The sequence below is a fragment of the Equus asinus genome, chromosome 29 (assembly GCF_041296235.1).
Source record: "Equus asinus isolate D_3611 breed Donkey chromosome 29, EquAss-T2T_v2, whole genome shotgun sequence".
In the NCBI taxonomy this organism is placed as follows: Eukaryota; Metazoa; Chordata; class Mammalia; order Perissodactyla; family Equidae; genus Equus; species Equus asinus.
In genome coordinates, this window is record NC_091818.1 from 33361788 (window position 1) to 33388361 (window position 26574).

General features: G+C 43.7%; 1 protein-coding gene and 1 long non-coding RNA gene across 9 annotated transcripts in view; one reads left to right on the forward strand and one right to left on the reverse strand.

The window, feature by feature from the left end:
• LOC123282107 (uncharacterized) overlaps nt 1-15039 on the reverse strand; it is a 103576-nt gene extending 88537 nt beyond the window's left edge. The window contains exon 1 of the long non-coding RNA XR_006522054.2: nt 14922-15039. This is a non-coding gene — a long non-coding RNA (uncharacterized lncRNA). The remainder of the gene's footprint in view (nt 1-14921) is intronic.
• The window catches only part of FRMD4A (FERM domain containing 4A), a 584597-nt gene that overhangs the window by 264060 nt on the left and 293963 nt on the right, over nt 1-26574 (forward strand). Inside the window, exon 1 of one of the 8 annotated variants that reach the window (XM_044762478.2) lies at nt 14898-15424. The exons of 6 other annotated variants lie outside the window; for them this stretch is intronic. In XM_044762478.2, the coding sequence (XP_044618413.2) occupies nt 15332-15424 (93 nt within the window). In that variant the 5' untranslated portion in view covers nt 14898-15331. Of the gene's footprint in view, nt 1-14897; nt 15425-26574 lie in introns of those variants that run through there. One more of the 8 variants, XM_044762479.2, reaches the window with a different exon arrangement.

Sequence of the window (26574 nt, forward strand, 5' to 3'; positions counted from 1 at the left end):
TGACAGTATCCAGTCTTCCTATCCACGAACATAGAGTATTTCTCCATTTATTTATTTCTTCCTTGATATCTTTCATGAGAGTTTTCTCATTTTCTTTACATACATTTTGTTAGAATTATACCTAAGCATTTCATTTTGGGGGGGGTGCTAATGTAAATGTGTTTTTAATTTCAAATTCCACTTGTTCATTACTGGTACATAAGAAAGCAATTGACTTCTGCGCATTAACCTTACATCCTATAACCTTGCTAAAATCATTTTTTGGTTCCTGGAGTATGTTTTTTCAGTTCTTTCAGATTTTCTACATGGACAATCATGTCATCTGTGAAAAAAGACAGCTCCATTTTTTTCTTTCCCAATATGTATACCTTTTATTTAATTTTCGTGTCTTATTGCATTCCAATACAATGTTGAAAAGCAGTGGTGAGAGGAACATCCTTGCCTTGTTCTAATATTAGTGGGAAAGCCTCAAGTTTCTCTTCATTAAGGATGATAAAGTTCCCTTCTATTTGTAGTTTACCAAGATGTTTTTTTATTATGAATGGGTGTTGGATTTTATCAAATGCTCCCTGCATCTATTCATGTGATCTTGTGACTTTTCTTTAGCTTTTTGATGTGATTGATTGCATTAGTTAATTTTTGAATGTTGAATCAACCTTGTATACCTGGGATAAATTCCATTTGGTCATGGTGTATAATTCTTTTCATACGTAATTGGATTCAATTTGCTACTATTTTATTGAGGATTTTTACATCTATGTTCATCAGAGATGTTGGTCCATAGTTGTCTTTTTTAGTAATGTCTTTGTCTTGTTTTGGTATTAGAGCAATGCTAGCCTTCTTAAAGGAATTAGAGAGTATTCCCCCTGCTTCTATCTTCTGGAAAAGATAGTAGAGAATTAGTATAATTTCTTCCATAAATGTTTGGTGGAATTCACCAGTGAACCAATCTGGGCCTGATGCTTTCTGTTTGGAAGGTTATTAGTTACTGATTCTATTTCTTCTTCTGCAAGTTTTGGCGGCTTGTGTCTTTCAAGGAATGGGACCATTTCATCTAGATTATCAATTTGTGGGCACAGATTTGTTCATAGCATTCTTTTATTATCCTTTTAATATCTAAGGGATATGAAGTGATGTCTCTTCTTTCATTTCTGACACTAGTAATTTGTGTCCTCTACCTTTTTTTGTAGTTACCCTGGCTAGAATCTTGTCAATTTTATTGATCTTTTTAAAGAGCCAGCTTTTGGTTTTGTTGATTTTCTCTATTGGTTTCCCGTTTTCAATTTCATTTATTTTTGCTCTAATTTTTATTATGTCTTTTCTTCTGCTTACTTTGGATTTAATTTGCTCTTCCTTTTCTACTTTCCTAAGCAGAAAGTGTATATTATTGATTTTTAGATATTTCTTCTAACAATGCATTCAATGCTATAAATTCCCTCTAAGCACTGCTTTCACTGCATCACACAAATTTTGATAGGTGTTTTTATTTTCATTTCGTTCAAAATAGTTTTTAAATTACTCTGAGACTTTTTCTTTGACATATGTATTATTTAGAAGCGTGGTGTTTAATCTCCAAGTATTTGGGGATTGTCCAGATATCTTTTCGTTATTGATTTCTAGTTTAATTCCACTGTGGTCTGAGAAGGCATTGTATGATTTCTAATCTTTAAAATTTGTTAAGGTGTGTTTCATAGCCCAGAATGTGGTCTATCTTGGCAAATGTTCTATGGGAGCTTGAAAAGCATGCGCATTCTGCTGTTGTTGGATGAAGTAGTCTATAGATGTCCCTTATATCCAGGTGATTAATGGTGTTGTTGAGTTCATCTGTGTCCTTACTGAATTTCTGCCTGCTGGATCTGTCCATTTCTGATAGAGGCATGTTGATGTGTTCAACTATAGTAATGGATTCATCTTTCTCTTCTTGCAACTCTATTAGTTTTTGCCTCATGTATTTTGACATTCTGTTGTTAGGGGCATACATATTAAGAATTATTATGTCTTCTTAGAGAATTGACCTATTTATCATTGTGTAATGCCCCTCTTTATCCCTGATAATTTTACTTGCTCTGAAGTCTGCTAAGTCTGAAATGAAGGTAGTTACTTCCAACTTCTTTTTATTAGCGTTAGCATAGTATCTCTTTCTCTATCCCTTTATTTTCTATCTATATGTGTCTCTATATACAAAGTGGGTTTTTGTAGAAGACATACAGTTGGGTCTTGTTTTTTGACTCATTCTGATAATATCTGTCTATTATTTAATTAGTGTATTTAGATCATTGACATTTAAAGTGATTACATATTGATATAATTGGATTAATATTTACCATATTTGTTACTGTTTTCTGTTTGTTGTCCCTGTTCCTTGTTCCTATTTTCATCATGTACACTTTTTCTGCCTTTTGTAATTTTAATTGAACATTTTATGTGATTCTATTTTCTCTCCTTTTTTAGCACATCAATTATACTATTTTTTAAAAAATTTTTAGTGGTTTCCCTAGAGTTTATAATATACATTTACAACTAATTCAAGTCCACTTTCAAATGAAATCATGCCACTTCATGGGAAGAGCAAATACCTTATAATAACAAAATATCCTGATTCCTTCTCCCTCCTGTCCCTTGTATCATTTATTTCACTTATATACAAATATATGTATGTAAATAGTATATATATATTCACATGAGCATCCATAATTGGATATATTGTTGTTATTATTAGTTTGAACAAACTGTTATCTGTTAGATTCAATTAAGAATAAGCAAAATAAAAATTTTTTATTTTACCATCATTTATTCATTCTCTGATGCTCTTCCTTCCCTTATGTAGGTCTGGGTTTCTGACCCATCTCATTTTCCTTCTCTCTGAAGACCTTCTTTTAACATTTCCCACAAAGCAACAAATTCCCTCAATTTTTCTTTGTCTGAGAAAGTCTTTATTTCTCCTTCACTTTTGAAGGATGATTTCTCAGCGTCCAGAATTCTAGATTAGTGGGGTTTTTGTCTCAACACTTGAAATATTTCACTCCTTGCTTGCTCGGTTACATGGCTTCTGAGGAGAAGTAAAATGTAATTCTTATCTTTGCTCCTAGGTGAGGTGGTTTTTTCCTCTGGCTTCTTTCGAGATTGTCTTTCATCTTCTGAAGTCTGACTATGACATGTCTAGGTGCTGGGGAGTGCTTTTGGCATTTATCCTGCTTGGTGCTCGCTGAGCTTTCTATTTCTGTGATTTGGTGTCTGACATTAATTTGGGGAAATGATCAATCGTTTTTGCTTCAAATATTGCTTCTGTTCCTTTCTCTCTTTCCCATGTCGCATATGTTACACATTCTGCAGTTGTCCCACGGTTCTTGGATATTCTATTCTTTTTTTATCAGCTTTTTTCCTCTTTGCTTTTCAATTTTAGGAATTCCTATTGTCATATTCTCAAGCTCAGAGATTCTTTCCTCCGCCTTGTCCAATCTACTAATGAACCCGTCAAAGGCAACCTTCATTTCTCTTACAGTGTTTTTGATCTCTAGCATTTCTTTTTGATTCTTTCTTAGAATTTTCATCTCTCTGTTTACACTATCCATCTGTTCTTCCATATTGTCTACTTTTTCCATTAAAGCCCTTAGGATATTAGCTATAGTTTTTTTTTAAAATCCTGGTCTGATCATTTCAACATTCCTGCCACATCTGACTCTGGTCCTGATACTTATTCAGTCTCTTCAAACTGTGATTTTTGCCTTCCAGTATACCTTGTAATTTCTTGTTGACAGGTGGACATGATGTACTGTGTCAAAGGAACTGTGGTCAATAGGCCTTTGGGGATATGGTGGGAAGGCGTGGGGGGGAGGGGAAGCGTTCCATTGTCCTCTGCTAGGTCTCAGTCTTTTAGTGAGAACCGTGTTCTTCAACTGTGAACTTCAACAGTGCTTCTCAGATTCTTTCCCCCCTTCGATAAGACAGGATGGGTGGAGAAGGCTGGAGTTGGGTATTTCTCTTCCACCAGGAGCTTAGCCTCTGCTAAAACTCCATTTGTTTCGGCTCTGGTAAAGGGAAAGCCTTGTTAAGAACAGAATGCTCTGACATATTTCCATGTACACATCTCTAAAGAATACTGAGAATGAGTTTTAAAGTCACATGGACTTGGATCTCAATCCCAGCTCAGATGGTCTCCGCTTCCTAGTCATGTGACTGTTGGCAAGCGTTGAATCTTTCCGACCTCTCTGAGCTTTTATTTGCTCATCAATAAAGTGTCCCTAATATTACCCAGCTAACAGGATCATAGGGAAGATTTAAAAGAGGTCATTTAGAGCAAGTACCCAGGGCCGTGCCTGACGCAAACGAGGCACTCGGTGAGTTAGTCTCTTCTTCCCTTTGCCTTTCCCTGGAAAGTGCATCTGTTTTAAGTTCCTGACTGACAAAAGTTCTTTGCCCCTAACACTCTCTCATTATTACCACCTAAACTTCCCCCTTGAAGTATCAGGGGTTTTGTTTCTGCCGAAGCATAGCTTTCACTCCCTGCCTCACCTACATCAATTCGGGGCTATTTCTCCTGCTGGCTAATGGCAGGAGGTGACAGGAGGCACCTGGTTCCAAGCTCTGCAGTCAACAGGGTATGGAGCCCTGGGGGGCAGGCCGGTGCTTGGCCTCTTCTGCTCTCCAGCTGGGCTTCCCTGGTGGGATGGCTGAGCAAGGTGACTTTGGACGCCTTTCCAGCCCCCCCACCCAGGAGAAAGCCAGGGGGAGTGTCCAACATCCCACAGGGCTTGGGAGGATAAAAACCCACAGAAGAATGAAAGGAGACTTGACACCATCTACAGGCCAGTGTTTCCACTCTCAGCTTGCCAGGGACCACAGGCTTTCTCACACGAGTCTAATTGTCTAGAAAGAATATTTGCTTCAGAGTCCCATTAGCCTTGGGTTTCCTCTATAGCTCATAGCATGCTCATTAGGATATCATCCTACTATCTCAAGAACAGCTGTTTCCATATTGACACTTCTTTTCCAGGATTACAAAGGGCCACTGGGGGTTTTGTGGGAATGCAAGGCTTCTGCAAGATGAGATAAAAGGGATGTGTCAGACCTGGTGTTTCATAATTAGTTGTCACCACTCTGGTACTCCCGTAGCTTCTGCAACACTGCTGGGTCCACAAGAAGAAGTAACATACATGTGTGGGTTTGTGTGTGTGTGTGGATGCACTCATGCACACAATGTTGCACCAAAGTAAAGACCACAAAAGGTGAGATCAGTCAAAGGACACGAATGACCATTCAGGACTAGCTCCAGAATTGTCGGCAATGCCCTTGCTGATGTATTTGTCTTGTTTCCTTTTGTCTGTCAATTCTTACCCTGTTTCAAAGGATTTAAGGTGCTCTTTTCCCAGGTATAGCTTGGAAGTTTTGCATTTTGCAGCCACATCAACAGCACATCCAGAGACTAAGAGCCTTGTAACACACAATGAAGGAAAAGAAGACAGGAAATCAAGCAGGTCGTCAAAAACATGACTTCTTGGATTAAATAACCCAATATCTAGACTCAAATCTCTCTAAAGAGCCTGGGCAGCTGCAGATCTCCCTTCCACAGCTGGCTTCTCCTGCCAGCAGGCAATGTGCACCTTCTCAAGGCCATCGGTGACTTCAAATTACCGCCCGCTGCTCTCCGTCCTTATCTGGCTCAAACCGCCTGTAACATTGCTCCTTCTGTTTACAATTTAATTCTCATTTTCATCAAAATAACCCATGTGCATGGGAAGATTCATAATATTTCAAAGTTGAAGAGTACTAGAAGGCTTATAAAGAAAAACACTAGGTTTCAGACCCTTTGTCCCAATCTCTGAGGCACCCGTGGACATCTCTTTCAGCTGTTGCTTCTGCTGGGGAACTCCAGGTTTCTCAACAATATGTTTATATGGCGATTTCTTAATTACTCAATTTTTTGGCATTTTATGCTGCCACCTTGAAAGATGAGGTTTTAAATTACTTAAAGCCTTACTCCTCATTCTTAGAAACATGCCCGCACGTCTTCCCCTCTCTCTTCTCAATATATCTATCAGTTTAAATCAAAATTCAGTTTCATTATGACTTTCCATGTACACATCTCTAAAGAATACTGAGAATGAGTTTCTCAGTTTCATTATGACTACCAATATATTGTTTACACCTGAGAAATATCGTATATTATGATTACATATCCTGGATTTTATAAGCTTATGGTGCCTTGTTATTATTATAAAATAGTAATTTCCCTGTTTCATTGGTGTCTTAATATTCTGTGTACCCATTAGTCATTTTTCTCTAAGATCTTCAATAGAGCTGTATATCTCCTCTCAATTTGGTAATCTCATCAGATGCTTAACCTATTCTCCTTTTTTTTTTTAGACATCCTTCCTGGGTCCCTCCATCCTCCCATATCAATTGCCCTAGCTCCTCTCTACGTCTTTTGCATGACTGTCTTCTTGAGTCTCCTCTTTTCCATTATTCTGGGAACTCCCTTTGCACCTTTCCTGTGATCAGTTCTCCTTTTCTTGGAACTCATATCCCCCTCTTTGTAGATTTAACTTTCTTTTACTGGACACTATCTTCCGGTAAACTCCTGAGAAAATGTGTAGGAGAAGCATATTTTTGTGTTCTTGAATGTCTACCCTCACACACTCAACTAATAACTTGTCTAGTGGTTACTTGTCTGCTGCTGGAATCCAGAGTTCCATTTCCAGGCTTGACTACCCTCTTAAGTTTTGGGTCACAGTGTTCAGACACCAGAAGGTCTGCATGTCCACAGCTACTCATTATCTTCTCCTCAAACCTTCCCCTCCTCCTGTGAACTTACCTTAACTAATAGGACCATTCTTCCGCTAGTTGTTCAGTACAGAGGAGCATTGTATACCTCCCTGCATCACTTATAACTCCCCAACATCTCGTATTCAACCTTTCACCACTGTCTGAGTTCTGGACTTACTCATTGCTTACTTGGACAATTGCAATAACCTTGTACCTGCTCTCTTGCCTCTAACACATCTTGGCTCTCCATTTTCCCACTCATCCTTCATCACTCAAGTTCAAAAAATTCAGGTTAGATGCTATCACTTCCTTCCAAAAAGTAACTTTTAATGACTCCCTCTTGCTCGCAGAATAAGGTCTAAAATATACTTTTTTTATCATATACAAGCCAGAATCAGGTCCCAAAGTCATTTCTTACTGCCCTTATTCTCACACATGTGATTCTACCATCTCGTTTAATTTCACAAGTCTATTATCTGCATTCACGGTATCGAGATTTAAAATTCAAATAAAATGGAGTACCCCCAAGCAATAGTAATAGTTTGAATGCCCTACTCATCCTCATTTACATCCAAGGATTTGTCCATTGAAGATATTTTGCCCCTTCTAGACATGATCCTCTACTGGGGAACCCCTTGGCATTTTGACTTATGGGATGTTGGGAGCCTTATGTATGGTGTCAAGATAAACCATATTTCCATGATGTGAGATTTCTAGGCATCCATCTTTCTAACAGATCAAATGCTTTCTTTCCTCACCTTGGGGAAATACAGACCATGTGGCTTATCCCAGGGACCCCTGGGCAATGGGCAGTTGCCCTTGGGCGTGACACATTCCTGGGCCTAAGAAAGAAAGCAATCTGATGGCCCAAGGGAAAGCCATCCCCCTTTGAGCACCAGCGGGATTATTTACACCAAGATGGACCATTCTCCTATTGAAGAAAATTTCATGTTAAACTTCTTCTCCTGGAAAAAGGAAGCACAGAAATTAGAATCAGATTTAAAAGTTGACCATTTACTACCCAATGCTTATCTAACATGCCTGAAATTTGAGAGCTAAGCCTAGGAAAAATCAAAAGTCAACATCCATTGAATCTGTTTGGAGGTGACTATATACATATTCAGCTAATCCTAGGTCGTCAATAGCACAGATAAGGACATTATTTATTTTACCATTCTAGGTGCAATTGCACAGTTTACCCTGTGCAAACTGCACTTTACAAATATGGCAAATCAATGCGAGTTATCAAAATCCATCCACATGGATGGATAGCACGTGAAAAAAGGCTTTGCAAAATGGTCTCGAAAGCCAATCTACACAGCCAGCCCCACACAGGTCAGCTTATTACCTGCTTAATCACACAGGCATCCTGGCAATCTTATTGATTCCTCAGGACCTGGACATGACATCACTCCTAATAGCGTGTGCAATAAGCCATTACCCCCATGCAGAATAGCCATTAGCCCAGGCTTCAGCCATTGACTGCCTGATCCAGCCTCACGCTGGGAAGAGCAAGTAGAGCTCTGATGGGGGCACATCAGATCCAGGCCAGATGTGAAAGAACTTTGTGCAGAGGAATAATATCTGTCTGCTGCTTGCAAGCAAGGTCTCTACCTGCTCCCTCGTGCTGAGGGTGAAGAGTTGAATAATCCTGCCAGCATGCTGCTGAGTGCGGTGTTTGATGGCCATGAAGCAAGGGATGCTAAGACAGGTAGAGACTAATCCTCCACATGGGCCATTAATATTTCCCACTTGACATCCTCTACAGCTTGATCATTGCCACAAAGGTTGAATGAGATTCCGGGATGCATGATTAGCAGATAAGGTTTCCGTCCAGCAAATGCTGCGTTTTCTTCCCTATCCTGGAAGGATGTAAGGTCTGGTTTCCTTTGTGGTGGGAAGTGTGTTTTCTGAGTTGATGGGGATACGGGGTCTTATTCTGGGCTAATTAATTCTATATTCCTAGTTACTCAAATGAAACATAGTAAACAAGGAGTTCTCAAAAGTCCAAGAAGAAGCCTCTTTTATCACCCCAAATATGTGGCTAAGCTGAATGACCTTTAAGGAATTCAGACAGATGAAACATGGACATCATAGCAGAACATGTATGAAGAGGTAGAAGGCTGTTGTGTCAACACAGGCAACAGGAAAACAGTGTGCAGAATTGAGAGTGGAGACAGATTGTGTGTGTGTGTGTGTGTGCGTGTGTGCCATTTACAAAGAAATTTCACAAACATTATTTCATTTCATCCTGTGGGCTGGGTGTTCAGTTACCCTCCAGGTACAAACTCAGGCATAAGATTCTTTCATTTCACTACGGACACGGCATCACAGAGAGGAGCTAAGTTTGAGGAACAAAAGAAAACTTTTCCAATCTTCGAAAGTTCCCTTGTATCCTCAGTTCTTGGCACAGCACCTGATACATAGGAGCCATACAGGAGAGTTCAGCAGTTAATGGACTCTGAAGCCACCTACAGTGTGGCCCTGGGCAGGCTCCTTCACTTCTGTCTGCCTCAGCTTCTCCACCTTCCTCCAGGGGAAATAAAAGAACCTATTTGATAAGGTGTTGGGAGAATTAAATGAATCAACATATTTTAAAAACTTTAGAATAGTGCCTGCAATGGAATGTGCCATATAAGGAGGTTGCCACTATTTTATTAGACATTCAGTAAAATAATTGTTGAAAGAATGATGCAGCATAGCAGTCAAAGGAAATAGCAAAACTGATTTAGACAAGGGCGAGGCCAATATGAGCTTGGTATAGAATACAAGAAGAGCACAGACAACGGAATCTCAGAAGCAAGAAGCAGAGACACCCCAGCCAAGGACCAGCAATGTATTCAGGAGTCAGTCGGAACAATTCAGTGTGAATTTCTTTGTCTGGCTGTCCCTGGAGGAGAACTATTTAATGAAGCCCAGGATGGAGTCAATGTTGCCCAAGGGAAGTTTGAAAGAAAGAGAGACAGGAAGAGAGAAAAAGGAAGAAGATGAGGAGTGGGAGGAGGAGGAAGAGGAGAGGGAGGAAGAGAGGAAGAAAGGAAGGAAGGGAGAGGAGAAAGGAGGTAAGGAAGAGAAAGATAAAGAGGAAGGGCAGAGAAGGAAGGAAAAATGTCTCTGCCCACCCAAGCTAGCTACAGCTCTACCCACAGTTTCTTCCAAATGCCATTGGAGGAAGAAAAGTCTGTCCAAAGATGGATAGTGCCAACAGTGTGCCACATCAATGCAAACCTTACTTGAAACCAAGAGAAACCTGAACCCTCCTGTGGACTGCATATAAGCTCGCAGGCCCTGGGCATTTGAGGTCTGGTGATAACGCCATTTCTTGATCTCTTCATCCTGCCCTTAGGGATATTGGGTTTCATGTTTGGTCTAAATTCCAGCCACTTTTCAAACACAAAATTATGGATGTAGGCAGTATTTCTGTTTGCATAACCTCAGTCACAGCTCACTCTAATGAGCCGTGACATGAATCACCCAGGTTAGCTGAGTTAGGAGCTAATGGAAATGGGGACAGAACATTGAAGAAAGACAGGGTGTCTCTTGAGGACTTCCCTCCTTTCTACTCTAGGAATTTTCCAAGTTGGTTCAAAATATGTTTTCTTCATGCGTGGTTTGGTTTGATTCAGCCTATTTAGCCTCTCACCTGTTTCGCGTAATGATAATTAACAACTGGAGACTTCGCTCAAGCCTACAGCTTCTCCCCTCCCCCAGCTCAGGGCGGGTGTGGGGTGATGGCCGCCCTGGGAAGGGTGGGTGTGTGGGCTCCATCTCCACTCCCCTCCTCTCCCACCCCTGCTCAGTGAGCGGCCTCTAGCACGTCCAGGGCTGAGATGGGTGGGAGAGATCAGGGCGGGGACCGACGGGTGTTTGAACCCAGCTCCTGTCTTTGCTGAGCGTCTTGTGGGCTCTTTGAAGCCCCGCCCACCCTTCCCCGTTGCTGGGGGTTTCTCACTGCCTTTCCCCGGCACGAGGCACGCCTCTCTTCAGTTAGTCATTTAGCATTCCTGTCTTTGCTCTGGGCCCCACACCCTGCCTCTTTCCCTTGGGGTCCTTCACACAGGCACTGAGACCAAAGACGAGCCAAGACTGGCTCCCTCGGGCAGCCCACATCTGACCCAAGAGGATGGGATGGAAGTTACTCCCGATAAGCCACTGCTTCCCTTTGCTGCCACCAGCTGCTTCAGCCACCTCTTCGCCTTTAAGAAGCTCACTCTGCCCTCTCACCAGGCCTGAGGTGAGGGGACATCGTCTTCCCCCCTCCTCTTTCTTCCTCCTCCTCCTCTGACAGCAGGGCAAGGGTAACTCAGGGCTTCAACCCTGCTCTCAGACCCCTCCTTCACAAGCCCTCGTGTGGATGTGGGGAGAGTGGGAATGATTGCACCTGTTGTCTTGAGACCCCAATAAAACTGAGAAAGAGCCCCTTTTTAACATTCTGCTAAATTTACAAGAAATAATGGCTTGAGATGGATGTAGAAGAGACATCTATACCATCAGCTTTCCATGTATGGTCTTCGTTTCCTTAATGTAAGCAATATTTCATCCTTTACACGGAAAGAATGAAAATGAACCCAAAGACAAGGGACACCATTTTTCGAAATGATTCTGTGCTTATTTTCGGGAAGGACACTTCAGCTCACCCTCCCAACGCTTCTCAGCTCGCTGCCCTTTGCCCCAGACTCCAGGCTCACAGTGGCTTCAGGCTGCCCTCTGACCCGGAACTTCACCATGGCCCTTCACCGTGCAGTGCACCCTCAGTTACCTACCCCCCCCGAAATCCCTCTGTCCTGTTATCCCTTCTTTTCATATTCTGCCCAATGAACAAAATAGTGTGAATGGGATCACTCAGCGCCAGCGGGTCCCAAGTCTGAGGTAAGGTCCCGTAGGGTTCATTGACACCCTGTCCCCATAGCATCTTCCCCATCCGTCCTGTGGCCATGACACTGTTCCCTGGATGGACAGCAACCCCATCATCCACCTCCCTGGCGAGAACACTCTCTCTCTAAGTACTACTCTGTTCCAGCTGGTCCCTCTTGTCCAGCTACTCCTAGTTCACTGTCTCCCAGTCCTTTGTTCCTGTGCCCCTGGTCCCGCAGGGCTGGTCCTGGGCTGTCTACCCTCAGATCGATTCCTCTCTCTTTCCCTCCCCTGCCTGTGTGGCTGTATCCATGGCTCCGTGTCCGTTGGCTGGCTTCAGTGCATGGAAGATGCTGGTGGGAGACTGGAAGGGAACACGAAGAGAGAAGCGGGGCATCCCCCACCTCCCGACTCAGCCTTGGCAGACGGCTTCAGTGGAGGTTGGGTCCGACCCGATGGGTCCACAGGGTTCCAGCCTCTGCCAGGTGACCCAGGCCCTAGGCTCTAGGAACTGGCTCCTCCCTCTACCCCTCAGGCCAGGGGTTATGTTGCCTCCCCAGCTCCCGTGGGCTTCTTTCCTCTGCCATCACTCATCCTTAGCTCCAAAGGACATCAAAGCAGAAGTTCCAGAGACCCTAGAACTGCTCAATCTGACACCATTCCTATATTTAAATTCTCTCTTTCTCAAAAACAGAGATATTTTTCATTTCCCTTGGGGCCCAGGGATACACCTCCTTTCTGGATTTCCAAACTGCCACACTCTGATAAAGTCCTCTGTGACAGGGGAGAATGTGATGGACCAAGTTATGCCCTGAAATCAACCAAATTGACTTTGATTTTCATCTTAGCTCTGCCACTTCTAGCTGTGCTACCTCAGTCACCTTACTCAACTTCTCTGACCCCCAGTTTCATCACCTATAGAATATGGATAATGAGACATTTTTGCCATAGAGGTAGCCTTTTGGTGACCTTCCGGCACGTTTTCTGGCAGCTGCTGGGTACTCAATAAACATTAGTCCCCCTCACCTCTCCTACAGTGGTCATATCTGCAAAGGTATGAGTGCATATCCCCTCCCAGGAAACACATTCGTACGATAACAATCGTCTTCTTCTGGAAATAAACACTTTAGATTCAATAATTATTGTTAAATGTAAATCTCAAACACCCACAGCAAGACTATCAGAAAGATAATTTTGGACAAGCTTTGAGAGCCTGCAAATCTGAGGAGGTAGCCAGCTACCCTGTGGGGACTGGGGAGGACTCCTGAGCCACCTCCTTCTCTCCATTAGCTGTGAGGAGGCGCCTGTGCTGATATGAGAAAGACTCTGCTCCCCACCCCCCAGGGGAGGTAGAATGTGTGGGAGTCTGGCCCAGGGCTATTTTCGTTTCCATGAACGTTCTCTTCTATATGTATTTTAACCTTAATCAAGTGCATATGTTCTTGTTTTATTTGCACTTAGTTCATCAAAGTGTCCCTCATGATCTGAACTGTGCCAGGAAGCCTTAAGCCCTTCAGTGGAAGGCTCATTAATACCCCTGGGAAACAGGAAGTTACATCTAGTCAAATATAAATAAATTCGGCTCCCAGGGGCTTTGCCCTGGCCTGGGTCAAGAAAGAGACAGTGACTTCTCGGTTGATCTGATCCATTGCCCCCTCTCAAAGTGCACTGGAAGGAAGAAATCCCAGGACTCTGGAGAGAGAAGCGTTTTGAAAATGTGCCTCTCCTTTGTTCAAAACTGTTATGGAATCCAGAGAGGTTTTCTCAAGGAGAGAGACTCTATTGATTGGGCTAAATAATTGGGTATCGTTCCAGATTTATTTCCACCCCCAAAGTAGTTTGAAAGCAGGCAGTGCAGGAAGGAAGTGGGAAAGAAGAAACAAGCTATGTAAGCCAAAACCACCTCGCCAAAGATGCTCTGCGAGTCGTGCCGGAGAACTTTCCATCCTTCCCTGTCTCTCGCCTTCTCTCTCACCCTCTCACTGACTCTCCGACTGCACATATGGAACCAATTACAAACAAAGCCCGATTGTTGTATATTTGGAATTTCCCACATCAACTTGATGCTTTCTTTAACTGCCTCTTAATGTGTGTCTGCGTTGGGGGACCAGGCTCACGTTTCCAGCCCTCCCACCCCCCCCCCACCCCAGGAGCACCCCCTTCTAAGAGTCTTTTTCCTTGTTCATTTTCTAGCAATGCAAAAACTCCACATCTTCCCTCTGCGCCCCACCCCCACTTCCTATTAGATTCTTTGAATAAACAGAACTTTCTTTTCCATAGTTTTCAATAAACTGGTCTGCAGGGAGTAAATAAAAGCTGGTTCCCAAAGCAGATGAGTGATACCAGGCTCCTGTAATAATCTCAAAAAGCATGAGATTATTGCAAAAGGAAATGGCACCCCTTTCACAAAACCCAGGACGGAGAGGAGCAGCGGATGTAGAAATACACTAAAAAGAAGAAAACTAAAGTACCTCCAATCCTGGAAGTCCCTTACTTGTTTTTCTTTATAGTAATTTTCTCTGCTATAGAAATAAGCAAATTTAGGGAGGAGCAGAGATGGGGGGTCATAAACGAACAAGGTATCAGTTACAAAATATTACAGAAAAGTTAAAATTTTAGACCACGTGTACCTACAGTCCAAGAAGGGTGCCTGACATGGAATTATACAATAAGATTTACAAAGAATAAGCAAATGCGATGGATGAATTTGAGCTGCGACAGTTCTTTTCAGAGCCTTGTAAAATCAAACATAACTCCTTCATGTTTACTGGCACACATAAAAATAAATGCTCTCTAACACAAACATTTAAATGAGGACGCGCCAAATGCAATTCCGTCTGGTATATTTGATTTCATTCATCTGAACCATATGATACAAACATTTTTCCCTCCCTTCTCTCACACTTTCTCTTTGCAGACTGCATTCACATATATAATTAATTGTATGCCCACATTTATTTTCTATGCCGTGGAAAGCAGGAGGGAAAATAGCAGATACGCGGGTCCGGTGCTCGGGGTCACACATATAATTTACAGCTGTGAAGATGCGCCCCCCCCCCCAACCACCAGCCCCGCCGTCCTCAGTACGCTATATCATGGGTCTTCAATATAATATTTTTCCTGTGTTCAGAAGAAAGTGAAATCCGAACGCAGTATTTCGCATTAATCTCCACGCCAGATGGTGATGTTGCAAATAGTCTTTTTAAGGTGAGCATGTGACCTACGGTATGTACGGCCGCCGGGCTTTGGCGTCACGTGACGGGCTGAATAATTCGTCTGATAGAGCTTTGATTAGGACAACTGACCTGGTTACCATCTGTAGCCGGCAGAAGCAAAGTTGACATATCTGGATCACCCTTCCCAGAAGCTTCACTTGCCGACTTCTGGGACATGCCGTCTCACTGACGACTGACGGACAGGGACAGACAGGAGGGGGCTGAGGCTAGGCTGCTGATCGCTAGCTCGCTGAAGTTGCAGACCTTGGGCTGTTTCTCTTCCTCCCCATCCCCCCACCTCCTGACAAACCACATCTTGACTCATATGGTCCAAAAAAAAAAAAAAAAAACCTCTTCCAGTTATTTGATATTTGGGAAACCTCCAGGAGACCATAACTTAGCTCTGAGGAAGCCTCTGTCTCTTTGCTCGCTTTGCTGGGAGCACACACACACCCACACGCTCACACCCACGCTCACACTCTCACACACGGCTCTACACCATGGTGGTTCAGGCCGCAGTGGCTCCGAACAGATCCCAGAGACTTTTACTGAAAATTCCGTATGGATCTCTGAGAAGACGCAGCGTGGAGAGGGTAAGCGACGTGGCGGGCTGTTTGTTCGACATGGAGCCCTGGCTCCCAAGAAAGGGAGATGTGTGTTTTCATTGTACACAGCATCCCTTCTGGTCGTCCCGTTTTCCTGAAAAATTGAAATTTCTGAGACTGTACAACACTGGGTCGTCTATAATCTTTGCCTTAACAGATAATGTTGAGAAATTTGAAACAAGTTTTTGTCAGCTGTGCATGCGGGGGCTGTTAGAGACGAAATGTGGGAGAAAGATTGGGGTGGGGGCTGCCCTCTGGAATGGGGTGGAAGATGTGGGTGCTTGTCGGGAACCGGCATGAGGGCTGCGAAGCCTGTTTTCTTCTCCGTTTAGTGAAACAGATCCGTTAGTGCAGCAGGGCTGCAATTTGCTCTGCTGGGTGACAGTGTCTTCAAAGGAGGTGATGATGACGTGAAGAAGCTTTGATGCTCGGAGTGTTTAAATCATGCACCCGGTCGATTGAAATCCCCTCTGTTGTTTTGTTGTTGTTGTTTCAAATACCTTGCTATCATTTGGGGTTTTTTTTTAATACTATGGATTCTGGCTCAAAATCGCTCTGTTGATTTTCTGAAACCTGCTTACTTTACGGTGGCCCCTGGCAGAGGTGACCCTGTAAAACAGAAATAAGTAAGGGTTTGTCCTTCCCTGGAGTGGCCAGTGCTGTTTTGGGAATGACTATAGTTAATGCAAAGCTGTGTTCTCGGGATCTGGGCTCATTGGTGTAGGAACGGCACTGATACCCACTTTTGGGGGGTCTCAGAAACCCCAAAAGCCCCTGTTGGAATCATGGCAGGCCCCTCCGTGAGCTGTGGACGTCTAAACATCTCTGGTTAAGGTGTAATCTAAGACCAAGAAGGGAATAGCATCACAAAGGGCTCTTGATAGATAAGCAACCGGCCGCGTCTTACAAGGGTTAACAGAGTCTGATTCAAAGAACTTTTTCTGGTTTGTGTACTTACTACTCAGTGATTTTTAAATTTAAGGAAAACACAGGTAAATCTTTAAAAATGTGAGGGGCTATCTAGACTTCCAGGCGGGGTTGATTTCTTGACTTTTGATGAGTTATATTTTTTTCTGCCATTGCTTCATAATGAAAAAGACTTCCGGTTCTGGTTGTGTGTAGGTCTTTGTTTGGGGACATATTTCTTGTGCTCAATATCGGGGTCATCAACTAATGTGCAGTAAGACCCTGCTGCATGCTCCCTTTTGTACCCAGAGCTTTAGAGCATAAGACCAACAGTTACAGCAAAGGTTGCACATTTATCAAGCTTATATTGAATGCGATTTTGGGTTCTGGTGAAAATATTTTCACCTTATGATAACTATGTTTATATAATACGTTCTGTTCACGAACACGAACTTGGGAACGTGAATTGTGCACATTGGAGTTGTACAACATGGCGATACTAAAGAGAAAGTTATTCTGTGTATGGGCACAAAAAATCCGTAGTAACTGGCAACCGCTGTTTATACCATTAGAATCTCCAGATGGATGTTTAATAGCTCACGTGCATTTAATAAATCCAGATGTGTGCCGTTACCATTCCTGTTCTTTGTCGTTAACCAACTTAAGAAAAACTGCCTCTATATGAACGTAGTGTTGCATAGAGAACGTGTCTGTTGTTGCCTATGTTGGCATGTACTTACGTGCAAAACACACGCAGACCTAATTTCTGCCCTGCGGTGCACACCAGAGTTGCACAGGCCTTCAGAGTGTCACTGAGAGCTTCTGGGCCCTTAAGAGAAGCACACACATCATCGGAGCGTCAGGCTTGTATTAATCTCCATCACTAGATGTGAAGCGGCGGGGCTGGGACATCCTCACTCCCAAGCGGAGTGTGCTTGCATCCCTGTGAGCCTAGCATCTCACCCCACACTGTCCGGGAGAGAGCAACTAATTGGAATAGATGATGTCATGTCGGTTCCAATCGGACATTTTATACTGTTGTTGATTTTCTGACAATTTTCAGAATCCGAGTCATATATTTATATAAAAGGGGTGCAAGAAAGGTGAGAAATGGCATCTGGTTTCAGGGCAGACGCTGAGCATGGGCGCTCTTTTCTTGGCACTCCCTGAATTAAAAGCAATGACAGCTTTTTCAATTACATCAGCGGCCTAGAGGGTGACCAAGGGTCCGAGTTGGTTTCTGTTGTCTCACGATATTTAATGACAGTGAGGCCTCACATTTGTCTAATGCCTTTAGTCCCAGGCACTTCCATAGCCATTACCTCACTTTACGATCGAGTGGCTAATGAAGGTTATTACCTTTGATGTGTACGAACAGGGAAACCAAGGCACGGAGACGGCTGAGCTTACATCCAGTGCATACGGTCAGTGACAGAGCAGGACCTGAGCCAAAGCACCTGGTATCTTGTCTCCCTGCCATTAAGCCTGTGTTTCATCAGCCTGGCCCTCTGGGGGAGCTTGGCATTGCAGCCTGGCCCTGAGAAATGGGTTATAACCAACTTGTCCCCAGTTCTTCACGTAAAAGGAAATACGGAAGTCTTCCCCAAGGTAGAGATGCTAACAACCAGCGAGAATCACTAATGTCATTTCTAGGGCGTTGGCAGTCAAGTGCTCTCAGGTGTCCACGATTCTGTTTTCCAACCCTCTAGAAGTTGAGTTGAAAGTAAAGAAAGACATCTGTTTAACTATGCTACCGAGACGTCCATCAAATCCTGATTACAAAACACTCACTCGGGCCCAGAGACCAGGCTTAGTTCTCATTCATAGCTTTTCACAGACTACCGTCAGCCCGCCACCATGCTCAGCAGGGCAGAAAAAATAAAAGAAAGGTAAGATGCTGTGTTTGGTAAGATAGGAGAGATTAAGAATACAGGGTTTATATGATAAAACAATTGTAAATCAATATAACAGGGTTCTAATTCAGCTACAAAATAAATAATGAAGACCGTGTAGGTGCTACAGGGCGAGGCACGGTGGAGCGGAAAAGCACGTAACGCAATACCTGGCATATAGAAGGCCATCATTAACGACAGGGATGTTTTTAAATATCTTGCCTATTTTTGAGCGGGGGAACACTTGGCATGTATTTTTAGTAATCGATGGCCTTTACACACCCTCTTAGTCACACTTCATGGTCACCAGAGGAACATTAGTCACTTAGGAACATTCACCTGATAGAGCCAAGACAGACAGTGTGTCCTGGTGATAACTGCCCTTTAATCCCAAATTCATCGAAGGCACGTGGAGAACAAAGCGTTCAAGTTCATTGCACATAAACGCCAAGTAACTAAACTTACTCAAGCCCAGATCCTCCATAGGGTCTTTCCTTCTGAAGCTGGACGTCTTTATTCCAGGGGTTAAGTGAACTTCAGGAAACTCAAGTAAATGTAAGAACATTACGTATAAAGGAGTTAAGGAAAGAGGAAATGTGGACATTTTTTCTGGGAGTTTACCGTGGGGTGGGGGAATGTTTTTATTAAACGGCTATGACCTGACACTATGAGGAAATGGGACCTTCATAGCTCCAACACTTAAGAATAAGTGGGTCAAGCGGCTGGCCTGGTGGCATAGAAGTCAAGTTCACGCACTCTGCTTCCTCAGCCCAGGGTTCGCTGGTTCAGATCCCAGGCACAGACCTCGCATGACTTGTCAAGCCATGCTGTGGTAGGCATCCCACATATAAAGTAGAGGAAGATGGGCACCGATGTTAGCTCAGGGCCAGTCTTCCTCAGTAAAAAGGGGAGGATTGGCTGTGGATGTTAGCTCAGGGCTAATCTTCCTCAAAAAAAAAAAAAAAGTGGGCAAAGCTTTATGTGGCCCCCTGTGTTGTTTTAGTACGTGCATTTATTAGGGATGCTCATTTCCCCATTGATTTATCATCTTTACCATCCAGACCACCCACATATCCCCTGGTGATGTGGACATCTCCGTCGTCTTAAGTGTCTTAGCACCTCAAATTCAACATGTCCAAAATAGAATTCGTCCTCTCACCCACAATCCTGCTCCTCCTCCAATACCACCCACTACCTAAACACCCGAACTACAACAGAGGCATTGTCCCTGCCTGCTCCCTTTCCTCAGTCTCATCTGATCAGTCACCGCACGCTGTCACTTCTAGCTCCAGACTATTGCTACATCCATCTGCTCCATGCCATTCCGTGGTTCAGACCATTGTCATCTTTCACTTTCTGATAGTTGCCATTCTTGTTCCCTCCCAGTCCATGCTCCGTGTGGCAGCAATGTGATCTTTCTAAAACATAGGTGAGATCGTGTCACTTGTCTATGTGAAACCTTTAAGTGGTTCCCTGCCTCAAGATAAGTACAAATATCTAAAGTAATTACAAGGCCCTTCATAGTCAAGACCCTGCTATGCTCTCCTGATTCATTTCTCCCTGTGCTTTACACTGGCTGTGTTATACTCCATCCATACTGAACACATCTGCAGTTCCTCCAAATTACCACACTCTCCTTGCCTCAGGGCCTTTGCACATGCTTCTGTCTGCCTGACACACACTGCCTCCTCCATCCACCTCCTTAACTTATGTTCATAGCCTTCAGCCTAAAGGTAACATCCTGTGGGAAGCCCTTCTAGGTACCCCATCCCTTCCCCAAGCTTGTAAAAGTGCTCTTCCTTTACAATATCACAAATTACACTCCACTGAATCTGCCTGTTGCCATCCTGTTTTCATCACGTCAGTCCTCCATGTGACGACAAACTCCTTGAGGGCAGGGAACACATCTTGGCCCCTGGTTCATAACAGGAGAGCCATAAATATTTGCTAGATGAGAGAACGAATGAAATCTGAAAGTTCTTATAAACTTCCCTCAGGGAGAATATTTGGGAAGAGGATGAGAATTAAGACATAAACAGGAACAGCCTCGTTTCTTATGTTAAATGACCACAAGCCCCATTATTGCTGGTGGAAAATGTGGTCACTCTTATATGTTAACACGAACCGAAGAGAAGATGCTCTTGTCCCATTTATTCTGAACTCTAAGACCACATCATATATCTTGTAGTAGAACAAAGTGTGTGTAAACAAGTGACCAGACTCAGATTATATGTCTCTTCCCAGACTAATGTAAATTTGACATTTTTATTGAAAAAAAAAGGAAACAAGAAAGCGTTCTCTTTTACCACAATTAGTTGAATATCTTAGTGAAAGGGGTTTTTTGTCTTGGAAAGACTGAAATGGTGTGATATTTCTGGAGCGGTATTTTTAACACAGTATAAATTAAACCTTTTTGCACCCACATTATTCATTATTTGATGTGTTATTCCAGGTTGACGTATTGCCAGTCTATTATTTTGCAAACCATTACATTATCACAGCTGCTAAGCTGCATAATTTGAGAATTCAGAATACAACAGAGCCTCTATAGTCGAGTGTGGGGTGCTTACATTCTGAATGTATTCATGCGAGGAAGTGTGAGACTTTACCAAAAACACGTCCAGCAGACGACTTCTAGTGGATATTTATTACCGTTGAAAGCAGACAGCCAAGAACCGTTCAGATGGATCAGTGTATTCACACGTATTATTATCTACCCCCCTCATCCTTTATGAGGTTTTGTTCCTTCGATAAATATACGTCTCTCTGGAGAAGAAAGAACATGGACTATGAGGGGCTCCAATCCTCTGGTTCACAGCCTGCACTTCCCCCCACGCTGGTTAGTCCCAAGCGATTTTAAGTCACCCAAACTTGGTGCACCAACATTTATTTTATTTCTTACAGCAGCTTATGTCAGGTTAAACCAATGGCTCCTCATCTTGGTCAGACTGAGGATTGGGTAGTGGAAAGGCAGTCCCTCCGGGTACCACTCCAGAGTGTTCATTCCTCAGGCTGGCGTGGAAAGCAGGACTGGAAACCTCTCTTCGGATGGTCAGGATCCGAGCTTCCCCAGCCTGCGCCAAATGGCGGCTATGCTTTCTCTCTTTAGATTACTCGTCCCCAAGTTCTGACTCCTTGGGACTCTCACTAGTGTCATGGTCAAATGCATAACTCATCCTATGGCAATGCTTCTCAACCTTGGTTGCACATTGGGGACATCCTAGGAGCTTTGAAAACCCCAAAGCCCAAGGTGTACCCCAAACCAATGCATATCAGAATATCTGGAGAGGGGACCCAGGCATCAGTGTTTATGTCCCCAGGTGGTCCTAATGTGCAGCCACATTGAGAACCACCACCCCAAGGTAAGATTATTGCCAAGAGGTATCACCTGGGCAAGATGCTGGTTTAAGGAAACTAGCTAGTTCCTGTGCTTTCTGGTGTCTCCACATAAAAAAGAAATAAATGAGTTGATTGTAGTGGATTTTTAGTCAAAAGTCATTCTCGACAGAGAAAAAAACGTTTAAGCTCCTTGAGAGTTGGGTCCATCTTTGTAGGATGTCCTATGCAGTGCCCAGTACTTTGAGGCCGCTTTCTGGATAACTGCACACAGACTTCTGAAGTTGTAGAGGCTAGTATCCTGCAGGACTTTCTTCCAAACACTTTGAGATGAGAAACACCCAATCTAGCTACTCCTGCCTAGTTCTCCACTGGAGCATGGACAAGGCCACTTCCGGGTTTTTCAACCCACCATATTGCAGCCATGTTCACAAAATCAATCACGTCTTCTCAGAACACTTTCTATAGGTGTTTGGAAAACATCCCTTTTATAAATTGCTCCAGCAGAGTGAATACTACCCACCTGTGTAACATAAGAGTCTCTTTGAACACATAGTTGAAAACAATCCACTTTTATTTGTATTGATTCATCAATGCACCTCTGAGAACAATATTCTGGGTATAAAACAATATAGAAGAAACTGTGGGCGTGGATCTTTGTTTCCTAACCTGAGAGTGGATAGACCACATCTGTGGATTTTTCATTCTTTTTTTTCTCTTCCCTTTCTAATCACTCAATAACTAACTACTTCAAAGGACTTGGTCCGTTTTTCTCCTAAGCCCCAGAGCCTAGAGCAGTGCCTGGCACAATATAGGGTGAATACGTAAGTATTGAAAGGATGTGAATAGATGAATATAATGAATGTCTTCATGGTCACAAAGTCAAACTTTTAATCGGACAGAATTGTCGCCCACTGCAAAGTGCCTTTCTTACGCAGATAAATATTCGTGTCATTATAAGTCCTAACAAAGTGACTTAGGATGTTACATCTTGTTTAGAGAACTTGCTCGTGAAAGACTTCTTGAAATCCTGCTATGCGATGAACACCTTTGAGCACAGCGACAGTCCTCTTCCTTCCCGATCAGAATCTGTGTGTGTGTATTTTGAGATCATCCGCACATATGCCTCTAATCATTTTCCTCCACGGCTTACCAAGTTTTCTCAAAAACACCAAGGTCATGTTTCCACATGGATGGATTGCTTCCAAATGGTTCCTCCAATACCTCCATTGGAACATTAATCAGGAGAACCAATAAGTCTCGAAGTATGTTGCTCATTTCTGGAAAATGGGGGGTCCTAGTTCACTCCAACAAAATCAGTCTCAGAATATAGAGACCCCAGGGAATGTAATATTTAGGACCCAACACTCTTCATTAATTCCACAGATTTTTATTGAATACCTACTACATACCAAGCAGTGTTCTAGGCTCAGAAGATATAATGAAGTCTGCTTTCATCAATAAATGATATGCTAAGTGGCGATAAGGTCCCTAAAGAAAAATAAAGCAGGATAAGGAGTGGGGGGTGCTGCATGTTTATAGAATGTGGCTCTCTGTTAAGATGATGTTTGAGCAGAAACGTGAAGAAGGAAGGGAGCAAGCCATGCAGCCATCCGGGGAAAGAATGTGGCAGGAAGAGGAAACTACAAGTACAAAAGGTGTGATGCCAGAGTGAACGTGATGGATTTGAGGACTAGCAAGGGGCAGTGGGAGCTGGAGTGGGGTGCAGGGGGTGGCGTACGTGGTAAGGAGCAGCAGTCAGGGAAGTGTTAGGAGCCCAGATGACAGAGGACTCCATGGGACATCAAAGGAATTTGGAGTTTTACTCTGAATGAGACAGAAGAATATCAGTAGGTTTGGGGACAAAAGGATGACATCAGCTAACATGTTTTAAAGGAGTCACTGTGGCCACTAGGCTGATAGAGAAATGGGCGAAAGCAGAGTGACTCACTAGGTCATTCGTGTAAGAATCTTGATGAGAGATGGTGATGGTTTAGACCAGAGGAGACTCTGGAGGTGGTGAGAAATGAGTGGGTTCTGGATTTATCTAGAAGGTAGAGTTGACAAGCTTGGCTGATGGATTGGGTGAGGAGTGAGAGAGGAAGAGAGGACTCAAGAATGACTCCTGAGCAGCTGTAGAATGGAGTTGACACTTAGTAAGATGGGAAACACTGCAGGAAGAGCTGGTTGGTGAGGACGACAAGGGATGGGGAGATTAAGAGTTCTATTTGGGTGCATTAAACTTGAGATGATGGTTAAAATTTCAAATGGAGGATGTTAAAACCATACGTTTTGTGTTTAGGCTAGAGGTGTGGACTGGAGATACAAATGTGGGTGTTATCAGGGGTGTGATGGAGCTGACTTCTCTAGGCTCTCAAGAGCTGATCATGTGCATCTCTTCCCAACTCCACATACAGTGACCACACGTGGGTAGCTTGAAATGGCCTATGGTGGGAGAACTTGCCCCATGGAAATTGGTAAACATTATAAATCAGGGTTGGTGTGTTTTTTCACTGGAGAGTTGATGGTTGAACATTCACCAGTGCACCCCTGGAGGATGGCACTTGAAGCCACAGGACTAGGTGACATCACCTGGGGAGTATGTGTGGATGGGCACAAGAGATGTCAGAGGACTGGACTGGACTCGAGGCCACTCTGAAGTTTAGAGGTCATTTCCATGAAGAGGAACCAGCAAAGAAGACTTATAAAGAGCAGCTAGTGAGGAAGAAAGAGAATTGAAGAGAAATTCCCAGGAGGGGATGTTGGACTATCAAATGCTGTTGATAGTTAAGTAAGAGAAAGACTAAGAAATCCTCTTACTGCAGTGTTCTCGGAAAGCTGGTGTGCAAACTGCATGCGTCAGAATCGCCCAGAGGGCCTCCAAACGCACAGATGCGTGGTCTACACTCCAGACATGCTGAATCTGAACCTCTGAGGCACAGAACATGGACTACAGTTTGAGAAACAGTACCTTAAGTATAGTTTTCCCGAAAAATAGGCACGAGTGAGGTCGAGGAAAGAGCACAGCATAGGGAGGGGGAAATAATGCAGACAGGAAGAGAGAGAAACTCTCAGGATAATTTTTGCTCAACTTAAGGTCAATCTTGGACACAGCAAGTAAGTGGAGGCCATGCTGGGGAACACTATGACAGCCAAGGCCATAAGGCAATTTTCCTCCCAAGAAACACAGTGCCCGTGTTTTAAATAGGCCCCCACTGTATCAGGAGGGGGGAATGCAATTGTCCCAGAGAGCTTGTCCAGCCAAAAGCAAAAACAAGAGGCAAACGAGAAGATGAAAGATTGCAAACCCTACGTTAGTCCCCTGGGTCAAGAGCCAGCACTCCACTCCTCAGTCCGGCTTTCCTAAGATCCATCAGATCTTCTGTTTTGTTTTGCCTCTGAAAAAAATTTTTAAGTGGGTTGATATAATCACGTGTGAGGGCTTCATAACCCAGCCAAGTCCCAGAATATATTTAGAAAGTATAATTTAGGGTTGAGCCAGCCACTGAGTGCCTGAAATGAGCAAGTCCTAATTTGAACTCTGAATGCTGGGACTCAGACCTATTCTGTAAAAGCAAATGGATTTGAATTGAACTGAATTGAATTAAAATCACGTCCTTGGTATTTGGTTTCTGTTTCATTGGGTCTTCGTGGCGTTCTCATAGAAGAAAAGCTTGCTCTTACCAGCCAATTGGGCTGAAGGAAAGTAACAACCTTTAGCAATTTGAACATAGGCCTTTATGTACATCCCATCAATGGAAGCTTTTCTATTTGGGAAAATCGAGAATATTCACCCAGGTACAGCAAGCATAGTCCCCTTCCAAACCCCTCTCCTTTTCCTTTTAGGGAAGAAGGGGCCTCTGGCACATCAAATTCAAACTAGTGAGAGAGAAGTTTTGAAAGTAGATGGGTTGTGGGTCCCTCTCACAATTCTGGGCTGATGATGGTGAATGAGCCTATTTCGTTTCTGACACGGAGTCAGATTGCCTGGGTGTGGATCAGCTCTGCCACCAGTGCTCTGAGAAAGCTCTTCTGCACGTGGCAGTAACGCTCTGGCTTTAGCATTGCCTTGTGGCTTGGCAAGGCCCATCCATGTAAGCAGTAATGCGGGTGCCAGGTTCTGGAAGCTCTCTTGGTAAGACGTCAACCCAGTACTTAAAGGGAGGGAGAGGAGAGGGCCCCAGCTCTGGGCTTTCAAGTGTCAGAGCATTTAAGGACAGGAGCCACTAAAGAAAGAAAAAAATCCTCTGGAAACACACAAGGGGCACGTGTTGCTTTGAAATCAGCTGCATAGAATGATATGCTCACACTGTGGCCTCTAGTGACAGCACCGTAGTCCCTCCTGAGGACCAACGCCCAACAAGCCAGAGCCAGCTCCCCAAGCCATGCGCCATCCCATTCAATGTCACCTCTGTGAGCAATACTGATGTCCTGTGGCATTTGGTTCAGCCAGAGTCCATTCCCAGACCATCTTAATTGTCCTCATTTCTAGTACTATCCCTGGACGTGTGCTCTGAGGTCTCCTCCGGACAGGACCGGACCAACATGCCCAATAGCAAACAAAAGTATCTCGGGGACTCTGTGACTTCCTCTTTCCTTCAGTCAAATGGCCTTAAGGTGGCATGAGAGAAACATGTATAATGTGTCTTAGAATAGGGCCTGTGCAGGACAAGACTTTTCTTGATCCTTCTGAGACCCACCAACCAGAAATTGGCTACTTTCAAGAGTTTGCATACACCTCCTATGGTGCCCTTAGGACCTAAAGCTTCATCTTAACCCTGAGCTGCCTCTATCCACTCTAGTCATCCCATAAAATCGGGCCCCCCACCGGCGTTATAATTCAAATGCCTATAGGAGCCAGGCAGGTCAAACAAATGGAGGACAATAGGGAAAGAGGCACATTGCAAACTGGAGAATTCGTGCCCTAGCAAATGAGACCAGCTACTCATCTGCTTCGCCATGGGGAAAGTGGGGCTGGCATTCCCAGATCTTTTGACTTTTCAA